The sequence below is a fragment of the Trichoplax adhaerens genome, genomic scaffold (genome assembly GCF_000150275.1).
Source record: "Trichoplax adhaerens TRIADscaffold_3 genomic scaffold, whole genome shotgun sequence".
Lineage (NCBI taxonomy): Eukaryota > Metazoa > Placozoa > Uniplacotomia > Trichoplacea > Trichoplacidae > Trichoplax > Trichoplax adhaerens.
This window is the reverse complement of record NW_002060945.1, coordinates 215,025-239,353: the sequence shown is the minus strand read 5'-3', so window position 1 is coordinate 239,353 and position 24,329 is coordinate 215,025. Positions and strand designations below refer to the sequence as shown.

The 24,329-nt window shown below is 31.7% G+C and overlaps 3 protein-coding genes across 3 annotated transcripts; all 3 read left to right on the top strand.

Moving 5' to 3' along the window:
* Nucleotides 1-1,333: 1,333 nt before the first annotated feature.
* On the top strand, nucleotides 1,334-5,437 carry TRIADDRAFT_54023 (uncharacterized protein; the record flags this gene model as incomplete). Its single annotated transcript, XM_002110737.1, has 3 exons — nucleotides 1,334-1,508; nucleotides 4,507-4,576; nucleotides 5,347-5,437. 3 exons carry the CDS (start codon nucleotides 1,334-1,336, stop codon nucleotides 5,435-5,437), a joined length of 336 nt encoding a protein of 111 aa, XP_002110773.1.
* A 3,639-nt stretch (nucleotides 5,438-9,076) lies between these two features.
* TRIADDRAFT_54022 (uncharacterized protein) lies at nucleotides 9,077-14,551 on the top strand (the record flags this gene model as incomplete). Its single annotated transcript, XM_002110736.1, has 19 exons — nucleotides 9,077-9,165; nucleotides 9,548-9,599; nucleotides 10,050-10,107; nucleotides 10,480-10,540; nucleotides 10,648-10,696; nucleotides 10,815-10,927; nucleotides 11,238-11,324; nucleotides 11,542-11,584; nucleotides 11,712-11,821; nucleotides 12,143-12,216; nucleotides 12,348-12,411; nucleotides 12,596-12,734; nucleotides 12,868-12,993; nucleotides 13,097-13,174; nucleotides 13,299-13,406; nucleotides 13,607-13,681; nucleotides 13,953-14,006; nucleotides 14,151-14,330; nucleotides 14,429-14,551. 19 exons carry the CDS (start codon nucleotides 9,077-9,079, stop codon nucleotides 14,549-14,551), a joined length of 1,683 nt encoding a protein of 560 aa, XP_002110772.1.
* A 6,827-nt stretch (nucleotides 14,552-21,378) lies between these two features.
* On the top strand, nucleotides 21,379-22,047 carry TRIADDRAFT_4648 (uncharacterized protein; the record flags this gene model as incomplete). The annotated part of the gene is made up of 1 exon (XM_002110735.1): nucleotides 21,379-22,047. A coding segment is annotated over one exon (669 nt), but the record flags the coding sequence as incomplete, so codon positions are not given.
* Nucleotides 22,048-24,329: the final 2,282 nt, after the last annotated feature.

The following is a 24,329-nucleotide window of genomic DNA, read 5'->3' as shown; positions in this document are numbered from 1 at the left end:
CATCAATGAAGGAAAAATATTGAATTCAAGCTCAATCGATGTCTAGTCAATCGATAATCTATATAATGACTGATTAGTGAGGATTGATTGTTTGATAAGAAATGATTTATTTGTTAATAGCTTAAACTAATATTAGAATATTTTACTCTATTGCTACAAATGAAGGCATAGGCAGTCTGTCTAATTCTATGTAGTGATTAAACTTTTTTTTTATCAACACACTAATAAGTAAAATACAAAACAAGTGTTTAAGGTTTTAGGGGGAAGATGTATCATGAGAATAATTAATCGTCTGATCAAAATTATCATTGTTGAAATCAATAACAACACATAGCTATTGATCCGTTGATTTGATCGATAGTACTATCTATACTTTTTGGAAAATTTTCCCTCTCTATCTATCTTCTGTTATTCATAAATAGATCTTTTTGTCCTACTGTGATCACTCTTTAGTAAGGTTATCTTTTTAAACTAGATCTAAACGATGACATTTTAAAATCAAGGAAAAATAATCAATGATACTAATTGATTGAATAGAATATACACAGCGGCATATCTCTATACACATTAATCGATCGACATGAGGCCAAAGTGAGCAAATATCTCTGCATGATGATCTGATCAAAATTAGAAATAACAAAAACAATTAAAATATAAAAAGCAACCACAGCAATTCTAATCAATATGCGAATTTTAGGAGGTGTTGACTTCTTAATTGGCCATTAGACTGATTATTGAAAAGCGATCAAAACTGTTGCCTCAACGTCTATCGATTGATGATAGACAATAACTGCTATTGAACAAATTGCATTGTTTAAACTTTTTCTAACCTGTTTAACAACAACCGATTAAATAATTACTATTTACCGCATTGAAATTTGTCAATACTGTATTAACGTCACAGCTTGAATTACTTTCAATTGATTTGAATGAATACAATCCCATAGTTGATTGCAAGCTAAGCTAGAGCACTATCGTTAGCATCCTGTCAATCATTATTGGTTTATTTGCACCCCTCGTCTATACTTTTTAGAATAGACTATTTTATTCAGCCAGGATATAAAAAAAGAATAAAACTAAATTGTCAAGATGAATAAATAGCTGTAGACAGAGAGGAGGGGAATTAGATGCAGTAAGAGGAGCATAAGAAGACAAATAGTAGCTTTACAACGACGAGCAACGCAACAAGAGAGCTAATTTTTGATTTGCTTAAGCTGAAATAATCTGCCTCTCTTACTCCTTCTTTACCCTTAATTTTTTTTTTGGCTGGCCAGCTGACATTAGTAGATGATTATCTCCTTTGATAATTATTAGCAGATTCTCTATTAGCAATATGACACAACTATACCTTGGTAATTTAAGATCCGAATTTACTATTCCACAACACGACGATACTCGTAGAAATCAACTTAATCAGGCCTTACGCGATTCAACAATGAAAAAAGATATCAATTTTGTCGATTTTGGAGATACCATCCATCTGAGATCACCGCTAACCAACACAGATGGTAAGAAAGCAAAATTTTAAAAATATAATTCGGATAATAATATTAACATACGCGTAATTAACACATTCAACTGTTAACCGCAACTGCCACTAAAAAAATGATGTTGAACTTTTCCTTATTTATGTTAGCGTAAACAGTAATTGTAGTCGATATCATTGAAACAATTCATCCGCTTTAAGGCTTATATATTTATTATTTTTCCTATCGCCGACCCGACCATCTTCGTTGTCTGTATCTTTCTCACAAAACATAATAGTGATAGTTATAGCATCGATCATCAGATCATTTAAAGGAGTATAATATCATCTAAGTGTAAAGTAAGTTAAATACAGGCATGACTAAGATCAAACAATACAGTAAAATCCTTAATAGCCAAGTAATAAATGGCAATGTATCACATCTAAAAGGTAACAGTTTAGCTAAATCAATACAAAGACGGTTATAGAAAGGTGATCAAGTAGAATCAGCAAGAACAAATTAGAATTAATCGATATCTTTTTCAATTAATCATCTCACACTAAGTAAAGAAACATAGGACTTGACTACAGAGCGTGGTTAACCCGAACCAGTAAAATTTATTCAAACAGTGCAGTCAATTTTTTCATTTCTTTCCTGTTAATGTAAACTATATCATTTAGATATATAGCTAACATTGGCAAAACGATACTAGTTTTGGAAATAATTACATACAGTATTTCATCTAGATTGAATATATAGCTTATCCATCTTTTTTCCTCATCAATCGGTAATTCATTGTCCAAGTGGCATCATTTGTAAATATAATTGATAAACTCCCCTTCAATCAATTCTATAAATTGCTCCCGTAATAATAACAAAGCGCTATCATGAAAACGTTTCCATTAACCCCTACTGCTACGGCCACCTTAACGAAAAGATAAGCTTTCCTCTCCAGTAGTAATTATCTTTCGCTGCTAAATTGTTTAATTGATCGTAATTATCACCCCGCTATCCACTAGCCATTAAAAATGTAAAGAAAAATCATCTACAAACATATTTTAAGTTCTGCTACCGATAATAATCAATGTAACTTGAACTGTGCGCTTTGCGTATATTCAGTCCACCAGTTGAAAAGAATATACGAGACTCCTATATCAACCAATTTTATCATCAAACTTATGCTAGGCTGGGTCATTGAGGAGTTAACAATAAGAACTTGGTAAACATTTCCATCAAGATTTTTCAACTCTTCAATAGATCTTTTTAACTTTTTCTCAATATTGGATAGCAAAATTTGCTAATACTTTAGATCAAATTGTCAAGATTATCGCGATAAACGAGTATCAAAAAAATTTCCTCTATTACTGACTTTGCCGTTATTATCTCTTCGTTGATATTCTAAAAATAAGAAATAGGATAGTCATCTTCCGACTAACTTATGCTGTATCCTCTTAACAGTAGTGACGAGATATATTGAACTTCCCGTGATTACTTGAAAACTGTCAATCTTGGTTTACTTTTTTATCGCAAGCTAGTTAAATAACATCCTTTAAAAGAATCTCTTTAATGACAAGCGCATGGATTTAAATATTTTTCTTTACCTTGCGTAATCAATCTAATGTCCTATAGTTCGATATTGATTTTATGTAGTACCGTGTTAAATCCTCTTCTGATTTTAATAAAACGATGAGCAAATACTCTCCTACTCCATTAATCCTCACTTAGTTTCGAATATAACTATTTCAAAGCTTTTATCCACCTACCTAATGTCATGATACTAAATCTTTTACGCTTATTGCGAAACGTTCAATTTATCTAGATTATATTTTACCCATATATTTTTTTATAGACGTGAGCACTTACTATCGAAGGCTTACATAGTTTCACCTTATTCCAATTACGATAGTTCTCTATAGCCATCCATTATCCCAGGTTATATCATTTAGAATTATTCAACATTATGTAAAGCTGCAAGCATACAAATATTATGTCTAAGCATCGGCTAGCTACCAAACTCCTACTTTTTCTTTATTAACCATTTCTAGTTTACTGAATAGGTTAATCGTTATGGTCGTAGATATTGTTCCGCCCTCGATGAATATAAGAAAAATTTTTATTTGGAGATTTACTAGACAATTAAATATTTGATTAGATATGCTAGATCTTCACGTTCACACTCTTAAAATCTATTTCTGTCTTCTAAACGCTTTAGGTGTCCCTCGTAGAATACAATTAGCGAAGTTTTCCGTATTGATTAGTTCTAAGATTACAAATTTGCAGTTTTATCTTGCAAGTCATTTTAAAAATTGACTATTATTACGGTTATTTCTTATCCCCTTCAAAAGTATTTTAATTAATTAATTAATTAACGCACGTCAGTTTAAATTGTATCAATAATATCGATGTATTTAATTTCGTAAATTGGTTCAAATTTCTAAAAGAATGAAAGGGAAATAAAACTCAACATCATTTTAGTTTAATTGCCGAGATAATTTCGCCAATTTTATGCTTGTATTCAGTTGCAGCTGACTAATAATAAATACTAACCTATGCAATTGGAGTTACATTATCACTAATTCATTTGATCACAGTCACAACATTTCTCCCTTGTACATGAAATCAATAAGCAATCCAACGATACTGAAATTTTTTTAATTATCAATAACATCCATTTCAAAAATTTCAAAATGGATGTCTCTATGAGATTTCTCTATTTCAAGATCGTAGTAATAACAAGTATCACTACTAGCTAAGTTTTACTGTATTGCATTAACGGCGAAGTTATTAAATGCGTTATTTAAAAGCTATAGCAACGTCATGAATTCTATATCCTTATCAACAATATAAAATATTTTATGGACTACCAAAATTCACAAATTAGAAGTATATGTTAATTTTTAATGGACAGGGTTTCCTTTATTTATCACTGTCCACTTTTTCCCTCTCATTATCAACATGGAACCGCATTTGATTATTACAATACATCAATTCTATAATCTATCTTCATTAGGTTAACTAATTTTTGCATTGTGTTTAATAGATACACACGGAACAGACGAATTTGGAGAACTAGTCAAAGATGCCAGTAACCAGCAAACAATCCTAAACAGGTTAGGGGACTTTAACTATTGAATCAATCATGACAGGAGTGCTAAACACATATCAACATGCATAATAAAATTTCTCCGATGTATCTTAACAATTACTTTGTTAACTGATTCATTATTTCAACATCGGATGATTTCTTCGGTTACAAAGTTATTTGATTTCCTAATCTCAATTCTCATGATAATAACAATAATGATTGTTGGATAAAGAAGCAAATAACCATAAGATCGCTTATTTGTTACAATACAGTCAGGGTTGAACTACCTTAAATTAGGTTAATCAATTAGATTCCTGACATACTCCAATCTGCTCAATCTAAGAACCCCTATCGTCAATAACAACCGATTATTGAGTAGCACCTTTTTTAATTGCCGTGTTTTGAAATAAAATTAAATGAAATCATTCTTTCCATTGAATCCTACCATTTGAATAAAGACTATTCCATCAAACCCAACATGCAATCGAATCAATTTCTTTCATCTAAAGTTAACCACATACTATTAAGAAATTGAACAGGACAATATATTAATAATAAACATAAATTGACTGTTGTTAGAGTTTATTATGATAAGATACATTGAAATCATCTGATGTATATCCCATCCTCTTAAGTTGAATGCACACCTCCTCAATCTGTTAGGACATATTTAGATCTAGATAAAGATTCAAACTGATTTTTATCATCATTCCATCGCGATATTAACACAGTTGCAATCACAAGTTTTAATTTACTAATAAATCTTATAATGTAATAGAAATCTTTTATATTTAGAAAGATAATTAAATTGCATTTAGTTTTCTCAAGGAAAAATTTTGCATTTGTTCATGGAGGTTTTACTGGATCGAAACACTATACTATATGAATATAACGGAAAGTAATAACTATTAACGTACTGACAACAATAAATTGATGATTATTATATGAAAAACTGATCATGTCAATCTTAGTCCAAGATTGTTTTTAATCAATAGTTCTATCAGATGAATGATTTTATTACCGTTAGTATTCTATAGTCCACTAAAGGTCTAGCGATAAGCTGGAACTACTAACAAGTTACGTAGCAGGGCAAGACTAGGTTTAATTTAAAAAAATTAAGCAATTGTGATCTTGATCACGTTGTGATTGCCAATCAATAAATGTTTTTTATGGCACAAAATTAAAAGCTACACAAATGCACTGTAATCATGTTCATGATAGTATTATTTATATATTGATTAGGGAAAAGCAATTTCAATTCTTTCACAACTACATTGTAATAAGAAGCAGCATTAGTAAATTAAAAGACAATAACCAAAAATGAAGTAAAGCTATTACTAGTGACTATTGTTTCGTGATAATATTGATTGTAATTGGAAGTAATTTATAGAATGGACATGGCAACGAATTTGTTAAATCAAAATGACTTTAAGATCGTCAAGGAGTTTAGTTAATATATTAACCTATATTTTTAAGAAATCAATGTAGAAGAAGCAGCCATTGTCTTTTTTCAGCCCATGTGTCATCAATAACATAATTAGTTGTATTATTATATTCTTACTGTTTCTGGCATTTCCTTTAGGCGCTACGAGGTACAGTTTAACCTACAGTAATAATAGTAATTATACAATCGTTTCTTCATAATCAGCTTGTATTCAAATACTATTAACGTCAATAAGATAGAGAATAGATTTTAGGTGACGAATGAAATACGCTAACGATGTAAGAAATTCAGTGGTTCCAAATAGACAAATCAGACATAAAATTGTTCATTTTAGAAACTGCTTGTTACTCCTATTATTTCATTAGTTTCGAAATAAATTCGTCGATATACAGAGTTTAATTAATTTCAATGCTTCAATATTAAATAGAAGGGTAAATAATTACTAGTAAGATAAATTGTATTGGTTATGGCATTTTTAACCGATATTGTTGGCATTTTTTTTTACGAGAGTTAGCTTGTATTTTTAGCTTAAAATCACTTAGCAGGAGGTTTATGAATAAATTAGGTTGGGTAAATAACGGTTAACTTCTCATTTTGGGTAATAATAGCCAGAGATTAAAATCGATACACTCAATACAATCTTTTATCATCATTGTATTGAAATAATGAAAAGGAGATAGAAAAGACAGCGTAGTATAGGAGAGTAAGAGATAAAGAATATACAGAACAACTTAGAATAGACCACAGTAAGAGTTATCAAAGGTTATTGTCCTAAAAAGAAGGTTAGAAGATGAGAAAAAATATTTATGAATTGATAAACGAGGAATAAACTTTTAAAATTTTCGATTGGATGCGTTTCCTACGCTCATATATCATTCCTAAATCTAATCAATTTATTTATATAAATGTATTTACAAATGTCGACGTTATGTCGCATTATAACAATAGTGACCTGAAAATCAGACGGCATTTATTTACTTAATATTACCATCATTAAGAAGTAGGTTATTTGTTACGTCTCAAAGGTTATATTACTTGTTTACTATATACAGATATACTTTATGCTAGCTAACCAATTCACAGCACCATGAGTAACAGAGATTGATAGATTAAATAATTGCAACGATTTTGACATTATACGCACATTTACACTCACGCTCATCAAGTGGTCTAACATCGAACGAATAGTTGCGATGTCTTCATATTTCAGAATGTATTTAATGTTTTTTGTTAAAACATTTGTAATAGATCATAACAATTAGAATCAGTCGGTATGATTTAATCAGTAACGTATTGCTATCTAGTATCCGACAGGATATTTTACCTGGCCGCAATCATAGACGTATAATTCCATCTATCTACAGTATACTTATTTTTGTATTTATTTAATCCTTGCTTAGTAAATTAACAATTAAAAGACCAGAAGCCAAGTAAAGAATACTAAATATTTAATATTAGTAGATAATCTTATCCTTTATTTCTGATTTAAAAGACTTATAGAATATTTTAAACATTTTATTAATTTATTCATAGCCCTACTCTCATAATCAATTTCTCTCGGATAACAAGAGTCTAAAATAGGTCAGATACGACTATTGAAACTGTAATTACTTTAATATCATTTCCATCTAGTACTTCCTTGCACGTTTTAATTACATCTGGTTACCGAGAGGCATTAGCTAAGCGCTATTACTATCTAATTTAATAATTAATCAATATATATTTTTTAAGTCGAAACGAAGATAAGACATTACATAATGGTAACAAAAAATGGGCTTAAATTCTTGGATAGATCGTCACTAATATCAGCGAAGGATATGCGCGTAAAGATATCAAAGTACTACGCGTTTTTACATTTAAACTAAGCAGTCTGTGATAAACATTGGAAAAAAGGGATGGTTCGAAAATTAGAATGTATATTATTATTCCATCCCACCCCTTCACAATACTACAACTACTTCAGCGATAATTAACGAATCTCAATTATTCTTATTCAATGAAAAAATGTGGAACATAAGTGTGAAATGTAAACCTTCATTCGTTTATTCCAAAGTCACAGCAGAATAAGAAATTCTATTTAAATACAAAATCCTATTGATCATAGTGGCCGAGAGTGGATAGCTTTTTACTCGGATTTACTATCGACATCCTTCCCTATATCCTCTTATTCGTGTATTTATCGATAACATGGTAAAGTTTTAATACATTTTAGGCTATTATAAATACGATTATATATTGAATAATAAATAACCATAGGCTTTATCAAAGTATATTCCCCCAAGCACATAAGTTCTCGTAATTACCATGCTTTATTTCTGTTACACCCTGTGGTCTATATGGGTATACAGTACTATCCATTATATCTATTCAATACAGCAGCGATCAGGAGTGATATTAAAAATCGTAGAAAATTTTACATTGTAACCCCACATTTGCCACTAAGTTAGTAGTTATTTTCTTATTAAGCTACAAGATACTTTACATTTCACATTACTAGATACAATTATAAAAATGAGTTGCAATGAATATAATTTAATGCAAATTTAGGCATCATTTTACATTTTCATAAGGATCATTTATACTAAAATTTATATTGATCTATCGAGTTTAAGAATTTGACGCATTTATCCGTTCAATTGTTCGATTGAATTAAAAAATCGAGATCCAAAAATAGCTATTAACAGTTAAGATCTTTCATTCAACTGATATGTGACTAGTCACATTGGCCATATTAACAATTAATTCAACTTCCTGCAGTGAAAGTGTTTTGTTATATTTTTGATTTTAATCTTAGTTATTTCCTTTCCCTTGTCTTAAAATGGTTGCTTTTCATTTCTCAAGTACAGAATTGTTTAAAATTAAGAAAAAAATCAAATTTTCTAAATGTATGCTAAGGAGGTCTATTATAGCCACTATTGAATCATTGGGGGGGGGGGGGGGGAGGCTTTCTCCGCTGTCATGAAAAATACTGGCAGCTATTAATAATCATCCATGTGTGGCACGCTTTGCAAAAAGTACAATGCCAGTATAAGAATTAAAAAATTAATACATAAGCAAGGATAGCTTAAGGTAGCCTTCGCCATGACACAAATTAAGAAATATCTGCTAGCTAAACAACGGCATCCTCATCATCGGCAACAAAATTCTAGTCGACAAAGCTTTCAACAACAGTAAATATTCCTCATAATTTTAATGCTACAACAATTGCTAAATTTTTTCATGTCCAATCAAATGTACAGTAGACTTCTTTTTATCACTAACTATTTCGTTCTATCTTAAAAAAGATTGATTATTATCGACTATATCATAAGACATTATATTATGTTGAAGTCATTTGAAGCTATAGACGAGTATTAATCCAAATGATTTTATAACTAAATACTTCATCACCTTAAACTACGTGCAAAAAACTAACACAGTACCGTCATGCTTCGATAATAAGCTATATAATTACATAATTTAAAATTTACTTTGTATACCGGGAATTGATCATCAATGACCTTCGTTCCATAGTTTACAGAATTTAATTTTTTTCTTACATCCTTTTTACAGGAACGAATATTCCATTCAAGTTGATAACTTACCACTATCAATCGAATTACAGGTACAAGGATCTAGGGCTCATATTTACGTACTTTTATATTGTAATCTACAGTAAAAGTAACAAAAATTATTACCATACTACTTGATTGATTTTATCTCAATCTTTCGAGTAGCGGCTATTCTTAAGAAATTAATCCTATTAAGTTACACACTAAATAATCAATTTTATGTTAATAGTAATTCATATTAACTGAAATTATATATTTGATAATGTATGATATGACATCTTCATCTCCTATTTCACATAGCGTTTCTATTAAAATATCTATTAGAGTTGCTTTTATTTTAGTTCAATAGCCCCGTCCAGTTATTATTAAGTTTAATTGATATTAAAGAAGATAATCATTTTATTGTCTATTCTAGAATGTGATCATAATATTGGCATTATCACCAATGTAATTCATTCACATTTAGACCTTATACACATTAAATTACATTTTTTCAACGTTAGGAAATTCAGAATTTATTTTCGCAATATGGTCTCATTGCCCAGGCAGACGTTATAGACGGTATGATAATCGTATATAAATAATCTACCTCTATGCACATATGTCCTTCAACTTTTAATTAATCAGTAGTGAATTCTTTTAATTATAATCAGACCATTGCTTAAGATTTATCACTTTCTAACTGATTGGATTTGACAATCAATATGTATTGATAACTATCTCGCAATGTAGTTTAAAAATGTTAGTTATAATAGAAAGCTTTGTAAAATGATTAAAATCCAAATCGCTGAATATGATTCTTAAGTAATATTGCATACAGGATAAAAAATTTCTGGGGCTAGTTAGATTAGTTGTAATAAGTAGCTTTAGATAAGTCAAAGTTTTAAATTTTAAAAGTGACAATTTCCCATTTCTTATGCATCATTTTTATAGTTAATGATGGTACAAAGAAACGAGCCATACTGCAGTTCGATTCCTATGATCAAGCAGAAAGGTTACACGTTTTTACGAGAATATCTGAAAAAGAGATTATAAAGATAGTGTTAGGATAAATTAACCTCGGTGTCTGTATCTAATAAGTATAATATTTTGATATATTAGAGCGGCCAAAGAACTCGACGGAATGATGATTCAAGATATGCGAATAAAGGTATGGGTAACAAAGCGAATTTGACCTGACTTTTTTGCTAAAAAAGCTGAGCAATGTTGTGTTCTAAAGTCTACCCTTAGCAACTTTGATAATATTCATAAATTTTACTTTCATTTAGGTTACACAACTCGAAGATACCGCTGTATCGTATTTGACCGATAAATTTTCCGGTATTAGAATGAGCCCACGAAATCTAACTCGCACCCCCAGCCATTGCGAATTTCCATTAAGGTATATTTTTGGAATATTTTGTATGCTTTCCTTGCAATAATCATTATTTGAAAGTAATATCGATTTACTAGGATATTTAAAGTTACACACTTTCGAAAAAATTCATAGTTGCATAGAATATTATGATTAAGTCTGCTGTTGATTTTTAAAACTAGAGACAATAAAACTGTAGTACTAAGAGTACTTGAGCTTTTCAAAGCTTCTGCAAGGCCTTATCCTGTAATATAGACTACTATCAAGTAGAATTTGATAGTAGGAAAAATTAACACATCTAATCAAAAATAATGAATTTTTTTATTTCTATTTTCAGGATTTTAGTTCCAACTGAAATGGTTGGAGCAATCATTGGTCGTGAAGGCAACACTATTAGAAGTATTACACAACAAACACAAGCTAGGTAAAATAATATACTACCAGTACTAATACTGATTACAGCAGATCTGGTGAACTACTTCAAGTAGGCCTTCAATAAGCAGAAACCTATCATAATTGATTCTTGTGAAACAACGTTTACAACCTCAATTAGGATAAAAGCACTTAAATTTCCTTACACGAATAGATAATATATATAATGAAATCCTATCTTATTCTGAGTCGATAATTTACTCCCATAGGGTGGATGTCCATCGTCGTGAAAGCTTGGGATCAGCTGAAAAGGTACAAAATTTATCAAAGAAGAATAAAATTAATTGATAACATTGTGAATTTTAAAGATTCTTTTATCTTGATACAAATCTACTTTGTTATTTTACTGACAAAACTATCTTATTTTAATACAATATAGGCCATCACAATACTTGGAACACCCGATAGTTGTACTTCTGCTGCTCTACAAATTGCTAAAATTATGCAATCAGAATTACTAAGCACCAATCCCCAACTGAAACTAAAAGTGTAAGTTTAAATAACTACGTTAATGCTTTTCGGTGGGACTATAATAGGAGAGATTAATGATTAATAGAATATTAGTTCTTAAACAAATTAATTGACTTTGATATCGATCTACTAAAGAATTGTTTAGCAATGATATATTATGTATATTAGCGATAGCGCAGTTTTATCGCATAATCATAAACATTATATATATATAGCCTCGGATTCATCTAAAAAATGAGGGGATCAATGTTAACGAAACACACAATAATCACATTAGGATAATCAATGAATAAAAATTTCGGCTTTATTTACAGCATCAATTTCAATTTACAAATCTAGGGAGCAAGGCCATCCTATTCCCAATATTCCATTAAAGATACTTGCTCACAACAATTTAATTGGAAGGCTGATCGGTAAGAATCCTTTTAAAGCGTTATTATAATTAGTTCGTCAGTGATGTAAATAAAATTAGACTATCATATTTACAGACGATATTTTAAGTTGAGTAAAAGAAAAAAAGTTTTAATTATCAATATTCTTTTAGGTAAAAATGGCAATGTCATCAAGAGTATTATGAATCAGACTAACTCCAAGATTACAATCTCTAAGTAAGAATTTACAAACGTTTACTTTCACAAGAGAAATAAATATGTAGCTAGAGTATTGAATATTCGAATTCGATATGCTTGTAAAATAAGATAAGGCCATGCATAAAATAATTATATTTGCATTTAGGGGTCTTAATAGATGCTTGTAACTAACGTAATATCAATTATTTGGTTTGATGATTAGATTGGAAGATTTGAAGAGTGGATATTCAGAGAGAACAATTACTGTTATTGGAACAGTTGAGAACTCATCAAGAGCTGAGGCTTTATTAAGTGCTAAACTTCGCTCTTATTATAAGCAAGATATGGCTAGTATGATTCCAGTACGTTAGAAAAAGTTTCTATATAATCCATTAAATTTTTCGGTGCTTCTAAAAAGACGATGATATATAATTAAATAATGTCTAATAAGTCTAAATATATTTATACGTATACTCCTTTCCCTTCAATCAAAAGCAACGGCAAGGCCAATCATCAGCTAATTCCAATTCTAATGGTAGCTCTTATCCCTTGTCCAATTCTACTACTAGTTCAGTCAGTGATAGCGGTAGCTTGATTGATAGTGCCGCAATATCACCTTTGGTACGGTGTAATTTCCTTTTTTGATATTGTCTTTTAATTAGCCCTTACGATTTATGAATAATTATGTTACTCACGCTATAATTTTCTATTATGCACACTATAGAGCATTCCTAATTCACCTTCTGGCCTATTTTCCAATAATTCGGTCTTTCTTGAAAATGATAATGTTCAGAGTGATGAGGTACTGTATCTTTATGCTTTACCGTTGAAATACTCGTATATGATTTCAAATATCTGCAACAAAACTTCGAATTTTTGGTTTAATCATTCCAACTAATTATATAATTATAACTTTTTTGAAATAGATTGAAACGACTGCTATTTATATACCTATCCAAACTTTTAATTATGTTATTGGCGCTAGAGGAAATCAACTTCCGGCATTGGAGCAAATTTCTGGCGCATCGTTGCAGGTATTATAGATAGAATCTACAAATAACTTATTGCTTTGGTGGAATTGATTACTTAACTCAGTTTCTCTCACGTTCAAGTTTATAATTTACTACAATAATATTGACTTGTCCTGTTCTCTTATTTTATCAAAACTTAGCGATGCAAATAAATTTCGATGAATTAATTTTGTCACTTTGTTTAAATTAATTTCAACCTACAGTTAGTACAGTCCATGTATAGTGGTGCCAATGAAAGAAAAGTTGTTGTTAATGGAAATGCTTCCTCACAATGGAAGGTAATAATTAAAAATGTCCTGCTTATGAATGGTGTTTTAGTTTAATGCATAGTGCATGGGTATACTACTTGCAAAAGGTCAGCGATAGTAACCTATGAAGATATAGAAGTCCCAAACTAGCAATGTTATGCTATCTGTATCCGTATTAATTTGCGTTACTATACTCGTATGACTATATTTTGACCACTTAGCGATTTGCATCTATTTTTTACGTCCTATTTTAATTTTTTATTAATGCATGACTGAACATGAATTTAATTATATTAACTAGGCTCAGCTATCCATATTTAATAAAGTTGGTGAAGGATTAACACCGAGCGAAGAGGTAATACATTTATCATTGCATAGTGTAAAGATTAAGAAAAAGAAAATAAGTCACACCTAAAGTGAGAAAGTATTTGTTAATAGTATGCTCTACTCACAAGGCTAATTTTTTTGTTAACGCCGAGTAATGCTTTGTTAATTGTAGCTAAGTTTAAGGACCGAAATTTTAGTACCCAGCCCCTTGGTTGGTCGTATTATTGGCAAAGGGGGCAGTACTGTCCGGCAATTACAATCGCAGACTGGCGCTATGATTGAGATTCCACGTGGAATGGCTGACGGAGATAAAGTATCCGTTCATATCAAGGGTACATTTCTAGCTAGTCAGGTAAGGTTGCCAAGATATCCAACTCCAAATTACATCTAGGATCTGAAAATGAACTGTAATAAAGAGTAAACTGATGGCAAATATTTGTCCCTTGTTAGGCTGCACAGCGACGAATTCGTTCCATTATTCGCCAATCAAGTCAAGCTCACATTGCCCCATTTGGAAATCATTATCCTAAATGGGCCTTTGACAAAATACCTCAAGAAACAAAACTCTTCTAGTCGAAAATATCCATTTTCTTTAATGAAAGTGAACGGAAATAGAGTAATCTCTAACGGCAAATTATCATCGCTTGATAAGAAATTCGTTGGAGAAATTATTCTTCATTGAAAATCCGGACATAATATGAACCCTTTACATTTCCATGGCTAAATCTATTTGTAAATCCAACTTCACTCAAACCAAAATCCTTGTTTTAGACTGAATAATAATCATTGCAAAGTGCAACATCCTTAATAACACTATCATTAATATAATGATTGATTTTAAAGCTGGCTGCATCGCGTAACACCTTCGCAAGATCAAGTTTTTTTTTTAATTAGTATATTTCCATAATAAATAATAACCCGGCAGTTAATCTTTTGAACAAAAGGCATATTTTATTCATAATTTGATCTTGTTGTAGTGAAGTTCATGATACTTTTATCAGACAGCATGTATTGGTTCAAACTCTTACATATTTAATGACGCAAAGTATATTATTTTCTTCGAAACTGTAAAAGAATTAGGGACTAAAGCAGTTAATTAGAGTAAATTAGTTGATTTTATTTGTGTTACACTTTGATCGCAAAAGTAAGTGTAAAAAACCTCCGGTATAAAATTTTAAGAATAGATCTGATAGCCATTGTGTATTAATGAATATTTTCCAAGAAATGTGAAATATACCAGCCTTAAGAGTGATCAAAAAGCAGTTTCATTTTTAAAAATAGGATTCATTAACTTTTTTTTCTTAGTTATTATTTTAGTTATTTTGCCACTCTATCAACTTGTTCTGTTTCTATCATCCACTTGTACATAGAAATGAATAACATTAACAATTTGAGTGCTCTCTAAATTCAATTTTGCTGCCATGACGAGTACGCTTGATGTAGTTGTGATACGAATTGGTATTACTTTGTTATGATTTAAAGATTTTGCAGTATATCTTTCCAACACCTTAGTTGATACCATGACTGCGTAACAATTAATTATTGTTATTGTGATTTTAATTATTGTACTAATTATTATTGTTATTAATATTATTCTTATTCTTCTTAATCTAATAATTGATATCATTATTCTCCATATTTCATCACCTAAAGATATCTCGCATCATATCTGCGTTTTATGTATACAGTTTTGAATGACACAAATCAAATAGCAATCGATTTGATAAATTGGTTGATAATTTGATCGATTCTTAATTTTAGCACCGTATTTATTATGGTCATTTATTGATGACTTCTACTGCTTCCCATAAATAAGTGTATGATTTATATAATTATGCATTCTAATCCATATGATTATTATCTACCGTATTTTATTCCCAATATCAATTTTATGTTTTTTGTTGATAGAATTAAGATATTATCAAAACTTAGATCATGATATCGCTTTAATTCATTTTAATTGGAAAGCAATAATTTTCTATCCACTCTGGATAGGATTCCGGTTTTGTGCTAAAGTAGTTCACATCTAACAGGACAGCCGTTATAGTTACTAAGTATTTTTCAAATAGCTGCTACATTATATTCCATATTAACGGATAGTTTCTTTTTTTTCAATGATGTTGTGATTTCTATCTATTTTCCAGTGCTGTGCTATTGATTTATCGTGTCGAATAGTCATATTTAAAACGATAAAAATGATTCTATCAATTGGAAATAAACTTAAATTATTATTATTCAAGGCTGCATTGTTTCCTGTTGTTAAATTGCACTTTTTTACATACGTTTGTGAAAATTAGTAGTTTTGCTAACTGTTGGCTGCAATTTTACAGACCTACTTTAGAACATTTGAATAGAGAGTAATGATATGGTGTACAACCGATCAATATGTCATGCCAATTTGCCATGTTGCGTCACTTTATAGTTTCTACCAGTAAGATTCCTTTAGCACTTTCCAATGAAAAGTAGCAGATATGGTGAACTGCTCTACAATACTGTATACGCTAAACACACGATGCCGATATGCAATATTGACCTATTCTACTGCATAGTCTCTATTTATCTGCAATTACTGGCACATTTTCCAATGAAGAATAGCGGATATAGCGCGCGTTGTGATGATGTGTTTGAAAGTTATGCTATAAAAGTGTCCTACGGCTACATTCATATATTACAGTAGTACAGTATACGTATATGCTAAATATACGATACCGACAAACAGCGTTGACTGATGACACAGCCTGCCTGTACTTGCAATTACTGTAGCATTTTCCAATATCAAATAGCGGAGCGTGTTCTAGTTGTATATTTGAAAAGCTATAAGTGCCCTACGGCTACGTCCATGTACTATAGTATACGCGTATATGCTAAATATGCGATACCAATAAATCATGTTGACTCATTCTACATTCTATACTTGTTATTATTGTGCTGTATTATTAAATAATAATGATAGCGAAAATATACTGTCGAGTTTAGTATATTTAAATGATATAGTTATACCGCAGTTAAAAAATAGACTTGTATATAGGATTACTGCAGGCCTACACTATGACTATCTGTGAGCGACGAGATCTTGATGTCAACATTCATTATTCTATGTCACAGTCTCACAGGTACAGGACTACAGATTGCAAATGATAAATTTTTTTGCCCTAGACTACATCATGTCAGTAGTGACGAGATAAAGAGAAACGTCTATGATAGTTTCATGGACTACTAGTAGTTTCAAGCAGTCTTTGGTAATTCCGGGTAATATGGTCGATTTTTTTTACCGCAGACTACACATGTCCGTAGGTACGAGATAAAAAAGAAATTTCTACGGTAGTATAGTACTGTGATGCTACAGTTTGCAAATGGTGGAAATTTTTTTGCTCTAGACTACATCATGTCAGTAGTTACGAGATAAAGAGAAACCTCTATAGAAGTCTCATGGACTACTAGTAATTTCAAGCAGTCTATGTACTACTGCGGCATTGCAGACGGTACCAATTTTTTGCCGTAGACTACTGATCATGTCCGTAGTTACGAGATAAAGAAACTTTTACGGTAGCATAGTACTGTGGTACTATAGATTGCAAATGGTCCAAATTTTTGCCGAAGACTACAGTACGTCATATCCTTAATTAGGAGATGAAAAAGAAACCTCTACGGTAGTATGGTACCATGGTATTATAGATTGCAAATGGTCCCAATTTTTGCCGCAGTCTACTGATCCTATCCGTAATGACGAGATAAAAAAGAAACCTCTATGGTAGTATGGTACTATGGTACCATGGTATTACAGTTTGCAAATGGTTGCCGCAGACTACATTCTATCCGCAATTACGAGGTACCATGGTGTTCCAGCTTGCAAATGGTCCCAATTTTTGCCGCAGACTACAGTACATCATATCCTTAATTAGGAGCTGAAAAAGAAACCTCTACGGTAGTATGGTACCATGGTATTATAGATGGCAAATGGTCCCAATTTTTACTGCAGATTACTGATCCTATCCGTAACGACGATATAAAAAAGAAACTTCTACGGTAGTATGGTGCTATGGTACCATGGTATTACAGTTAGCAAATGGTTGCCGCAAACTACATTCTATCCGCAATTACGAGGTACCATAGTATTCCAGCTAGCAAATGGTCCCAATTTTGGCCGCAGACTACTGATCCTATCTGTAATGACGAGATAAAAACGAAACCTGTGCGGTAGTATGGTATCATGGTATTCCAGCTTGGAAATGGTCCCAATTTTTAGCGCAGACTACTGATCCTATCCGTAATAACGTGATAAAAAAGAAACCTCTATGGTAGTATTACAGTTTGCAAATGGTCCAAATATTTGCCGCAGACTACATTCTATCCGCAATTACGAGGTACCATGGTGTTCCAGCTTGCAAATGGTCCCAATTTTGGCCGCAGACTACTGATCTTATCCGTAATGACGAGATAAAAACGAAACCTGTGCGGTAGTATGGTACCATGGTATTCCAGCTTGGAAATGGTCTCAATTTTTAGCGCAGACTACTGATCCTATCCGTAATAACCAGATAAAAAAGAAACCTCTACAATACGGTAGTATGGTACCATGGTATTACAGTATAGCTTGCAAATGGTCTCAATTTTTGCCGTAGACTTTTTTTTCATCTCCTTAATCATGAGATGAAAAAGAAAGCTCTTCGTTAGAACTGTATCATGAACTACCAGTAATTTCAAGTAGTCCATAGTGGTGGTTGTACTGTACAAGCATTAGTCAACACTTGATGCTTCGAGGTGGATTGTAGTACTAGAAAAGCTGCTGCGAGTACAGTGTACAGTGTACAGTACTGTGTACACTGCAGCCTGATTTGAAACACCATTTGCTGATAATACCTATGCGCAAACATGGCATTGCAAACATAATGTAACCTATGGGTTTGCACCACCAATTAACGATACAGTATCATGCTGTATCGCACAGTACAATACTGTAGTCCGCCACTAGCCTCATTTGCAGATGAAATTCTCTGTACGCAAGCGCAAGTTTACTTCAGTACTTTCCTCTCCATCGCCAGTCAACGGATTGTTGCGTCATTGGTTCATGCTATAGTAGTATTAATTACACTGGATATACAGTACAGTACAATACAGTCGACAGTAAAGCATACGAGTATACAGTATACGTACAGTATATAAATTGAAAACAATCCTGACTGGGACTTAGGTTAGGGCTGTCATCGAATGTCGATGAATAAAAAAGAAAATGGCTAGCAGAAAGTGCAGTCTTAAGATCCATCTAGGAAATTGACCAAAGAGCTGATGAATCAATAGGAGGTCAGAAATTTATTGTAGCAAGAGTATGGATTCGATTGGTAGTATCCTTACTTGAAATGAATCTTTTGATGTTGAGTAGATTGTTGCAAATGCTTAGTATCCAGTTTCAGTGGCAATCATTGATAGTGGGATAATAATATATTAACTGAATCGGTTGATACAATTGTTGAATTTGGATGACATTTTTTTGATACCATTCTCAATTACCTATTCAAAACATAAATCAAGGTAAAGGAAAGGTGCTTGTACTGGCTATAGCAGTGGTAGATTTAAATTGAAGCACTACGACTAGTAGATAACACGTGCTTACGAAGCTAAAATTATTATTACTGTACGTGATGACCATCAATAGGATGTAGACTACATCGTTAACAGTCAATCGAACTCACTTGTTCACTACTCTAGTCTTTCTATATATTGAAGATCAAAGTACGCTTAGCTTACTTGATTGATACTGCTATTGGATATGCTGAAAATTTCCTTTTCAATCGTTATGAAACGATGCAGGAAAGGGGCTTTGAGTTGCAATACTCGAATTCTATACATGGTTAATGGCTTTCATGAGTTATGCGTTTTGCCGGACAAAGCTATCTAAAAGGTAGACACCCTGCAGTGTCTACGCACCTTGAATAATTTAATGTTAGTTGAATTTACTAGAAATCGATTACGGATAATGCCTTCTACTAGATAAAACTCTATTTCTACTTTGGTTAACGGCTATAAAAATAGTTTACTTTATCTGTATATTGACTGACTATATACTGTAAATTGTGGCCAACACAATGGTTATAGACAACAATTAATGAAGCCCAATAGCGTAGTGACGTTGAGCGTTAAACCTCTTCACTTTTTGACTCATGCTTCTGTTCGACACTAAATAGTTGGTAGCGTTTACATTGGACAGCACACATATCAAGTAATGTATTAATGACCATATTGGGAGTGAATTAGGGTAATGAGTTCGAATTTTAGAGTTTTCAATACTTTAATTAACTACTAGCGACGCTTGTTTGTACTAGTGGTGTCCTAGACTCGTAGTACAGTGCAATATCCCAATCTAATTAATCCTTAATGCAGGTTAATGCGGTGTAGCAATCGATGTCTAGCAAAATAGGATACTTTACAGTCATATGTCTAATAGTCGACTGAATTTAGATATTTTAGACAGCCATTAGCTAGAAATGACCGAACTGACATATCCAACTAAGCAATTTTTTAAAATTCCCGTACGTGATTAAATAAACTTAGCATACGAGTATAAATGAATGAGGTTTATACTGTAAAGCTATATAGCAAAAATAGAACGAATTGCTTTTTTCTACTGTTTCAATGTAGCGCTATAAATGAATGAGGTTTATACTGTAAAGCTATATAGCAAAAATAGAACGAATTGCCTTTTTCGACTGTTTCAATGTAGCACTATAAATGAATGAGGTTTGTACTGTAAAGCTACATAGCAAACAGAGCAGAACGAATTACTTTTTGAAGTACAGTACTGCAAGTTCACTTGTAATCACGAACTCAAGACTGTACTATAATACACTTCTGGCCTAGGCTTGCTTAACTGTAAATTACTTTAAATTAACTTCCCACTTTCCTTTACATAGGGACATAGTACAGTTGGAAACATCGCTAACTATTGGAACAATTAATAACAAGAATACCGGATTCATTGTTAAAGTGAAAAACATCATCTGATTAAGTCGAGCGATATGTACAACTGTTACAGACGATTTAACAGCATGATTAATGGTTTTTCAAGTAACCCTAAGCGTTCAGCTAAATTACTTTTTGGTTTTTTTATTCTCAACGTAGTCTTTTTTCTATACAACGTCCAGACAATGTCAGCACCTGTTCGGGTAATTACGACTGAGAAACAAATCAATAATAATAATAAGTTAAATTGTTGCTCAATCGAGCAAAAAAGTGCTCCAACTAGTCCACGAAAAAATATATCGACGCTGACATCACGCTCTAGTAATAGTGTTCGAATCCAACAATTAACCGCTTTTTGCGTAGATACTACGGTAACGTACAACTTGGACGAAATTATTCCACCCAAACCTCCTATCGATTACTTGGACGAACAACACTCCTGCAAACCATGCGATCGCCGTCATTTACTCGTTCTAGTGATTAATTCAAGGCCAACAAATCATCAACGGCGTAAAAATATTCGCATGACTTGGGGCAATAATACAGCAATTAACAATTTAATTGGGACAACTAGCGCTTGGCGATTGGTTTTTGTTATTGGACGTAGTAATGTTACAAAGATTCAACAAGCAGTTGAAAAAGAAGCTAGTTACTACCAAGATTTAGTTATGGGTACCTTTACCGATAATTACGCCAATTTAACACTCAAAACTGTCTTTGCAATGAAATGGGCTCAACATTATTGTAAACCATTTTATTTATTTAAAGGAGACGACGATATATTCTTGAATGCACCTCGTTTAATGGAATATGTTGGCTATCAGTTATTGGGTAACAGTACCAATTTTTGGGTCGGTCGCGTGAACAAGCAACTTGGTCAGTTATTAGTTGTACGGAAAAAAGGTCATAAATATTACGTGCCCTATTCAGATTATGGCAAGCGCTTCTTCCCACCTTTTTGCTCTGGATTCGCTTATATTATGTCTGCAGATGTTGTAACTAAAATGCTATCTGTACAACCTTCGGTCAAACTGTTAAAAATGGTGGATGATGCATATCTTGGCATATTAGCGGAAAAAGTTAAGGTTAAACCAGTATACAATCATCGATTCCACGTATTTTATCCTGATAGGCGTGACTATAATTATACTGTACCATTCATAAACATGATTATTGCTGAGCATAATGTACTTAAATTATCCAAATTACAAATAATGATGGATCTTGCTTGGGGTGAGTTTAGAAGAAGATCTTCCTTAAGTGATAAAAAATTAAGCTTCGAAGCCCAACCTCTGACATGACACTATCAAGCCTGCGCATATGCGTCTACGTGAATGATATATATATATATAAGAATATATAGAATAACATAATATCTTGTATAACGTTATCGTGTTATATACGATATATAATTTTGATAATCTCAATATTATGTATGCAGTTTACTCGAGCCCTGCGGTTAATAGTCGGCTAACTCGAAAACTATCCAAATTGTCTTTATAATGTATGAAGTGCGAACTCGATACTTTTATATCAGTGCGACTATTATATACGTATGATGGTTACAATGATGGAAGATTTAGCTATATCAATTAAATGAACTAACGGTATCTACTCATGGGCTATGTATTATACATGAAGTTGGCCATATTTAGTACCCAATTACTATAGTAGGATAATCAGTAGATATGCATAAACTGTACTTATTACTCGTATACTTGTACGTATACGCCATAGACTTACGATTTACTGTTTAGTTAATTTCTAGGACTAATTTCATTTCTTATCGAATAATACTACATATTTTTGTTACTATATGGTTAGTTTCTTTACCGAGACCTAATACCCTAATATTGTTTATCTCTATTAATAGAATTCATACTATTATCACAAAGTATATTACAAAAATCTTAAAAAGACTCTTGTGCTAATCAAACGATTTGATATAAGACTTCTTTCATCATGCTTGATAAGGAATATTTATAACATAGCAGTTTACACCGAAACAAATAAAGATTCTATGATGCATCGTTTTGTAGGGTTTTTCTTGCATTGCTTTGCGACAACATCTTTAACGAAAATGTTGTCCTCATTCAAGTCACAGTAATACAATTGTAGCAAAAATTTTAAATAGCTAGCTTTGATTTTACAATTGGTAAGTAGTGGACTGTTGATCTTAATTTGCAGTTGAGGGTTACACCGACTGAAAAGGTGAGCATTTTCAAATAATCTGCGCTCCAAGGATTTAGCAATTAGCTTCAGCAATCCGGTACTTTCTCGTTTTATGTTTAACTGCAAGTTCATAGGGATACTGTACTATTGCGAGAATTTAATAGAATAAAAAAACACTTAATGCTTCTTTAGCGTCCATTTTTAACATCAAGTTGTTAAAAATTTGATGAAATATTACAATCGATCTAGAATAGTCGATGCAATATAAGGTACATTACTGTTACAATTATGATCTGTAACAATACGTAATTGACAATTCCGCTATTAATCAAATTTATTTTAAATGTAGTTTTCTTTAGCATAGCTTCTTAATTAATACAGTAAAAAGTAAATAAAAACTTCATTTTTTCGCTCTGTGGAAGGACAAAACTGCAATCATTTTTCACTAACTATTGTGATCGACCGGACAATAGTAGTTTAATAACGTCACTCACTCGAAAACGGTCATATACATATACATCTTATTACTTCCTTTTTTATTTTCGTACGGAATTTTATTAATAATTTATAATTATAGCTATTATTTTATTATATACGCACATAATAATTTGATTATGTAATCTTACAGTAGTCAAGGCTGGATTTGTACGTACTCGACTACATGAGTTTAATAATTATCTAAACGATTAATAAAAGAGGGTAGAGGATGAAATACCAGATTTAGTCTATATGGACGTAAGTACGTCGCTGATAAGTGCGATACGGTTAAAAGAAAACTTTAAATTCTACAATTTCGGTTCTGCAGTAATAAAAGTTAAAATATCCTTACAGTGGTATTAAAGCTTTCTTAATATACATGTGTAGGTATGATTTACGCGAGACCTAAACCGAGAGTAGTAAAAATTATAGTAACTATACGTATTTTACTCGAATGTAGTGTTATAAGTGGATCTCTACTATCGTTCTATGGTGACAATCGAAGTCAGTAACCATATTTATATGCCTTTCATTAAATCATAAAGCTTTTAAATCAAACTCTCTACGAGAACTTAAAAAAGACAAGAAATTTATTGATATAAATAGCTACTTTTGAGCAAATATCCAGAGACAATATTAAAACAAATTACTGAGGTGTAGAAACAAATATGTCAATAAACAATGATTAATAAATGTTTACAAAAGAAAATTAAATATTAATCCATGATAGGATTGTTATTTCTTT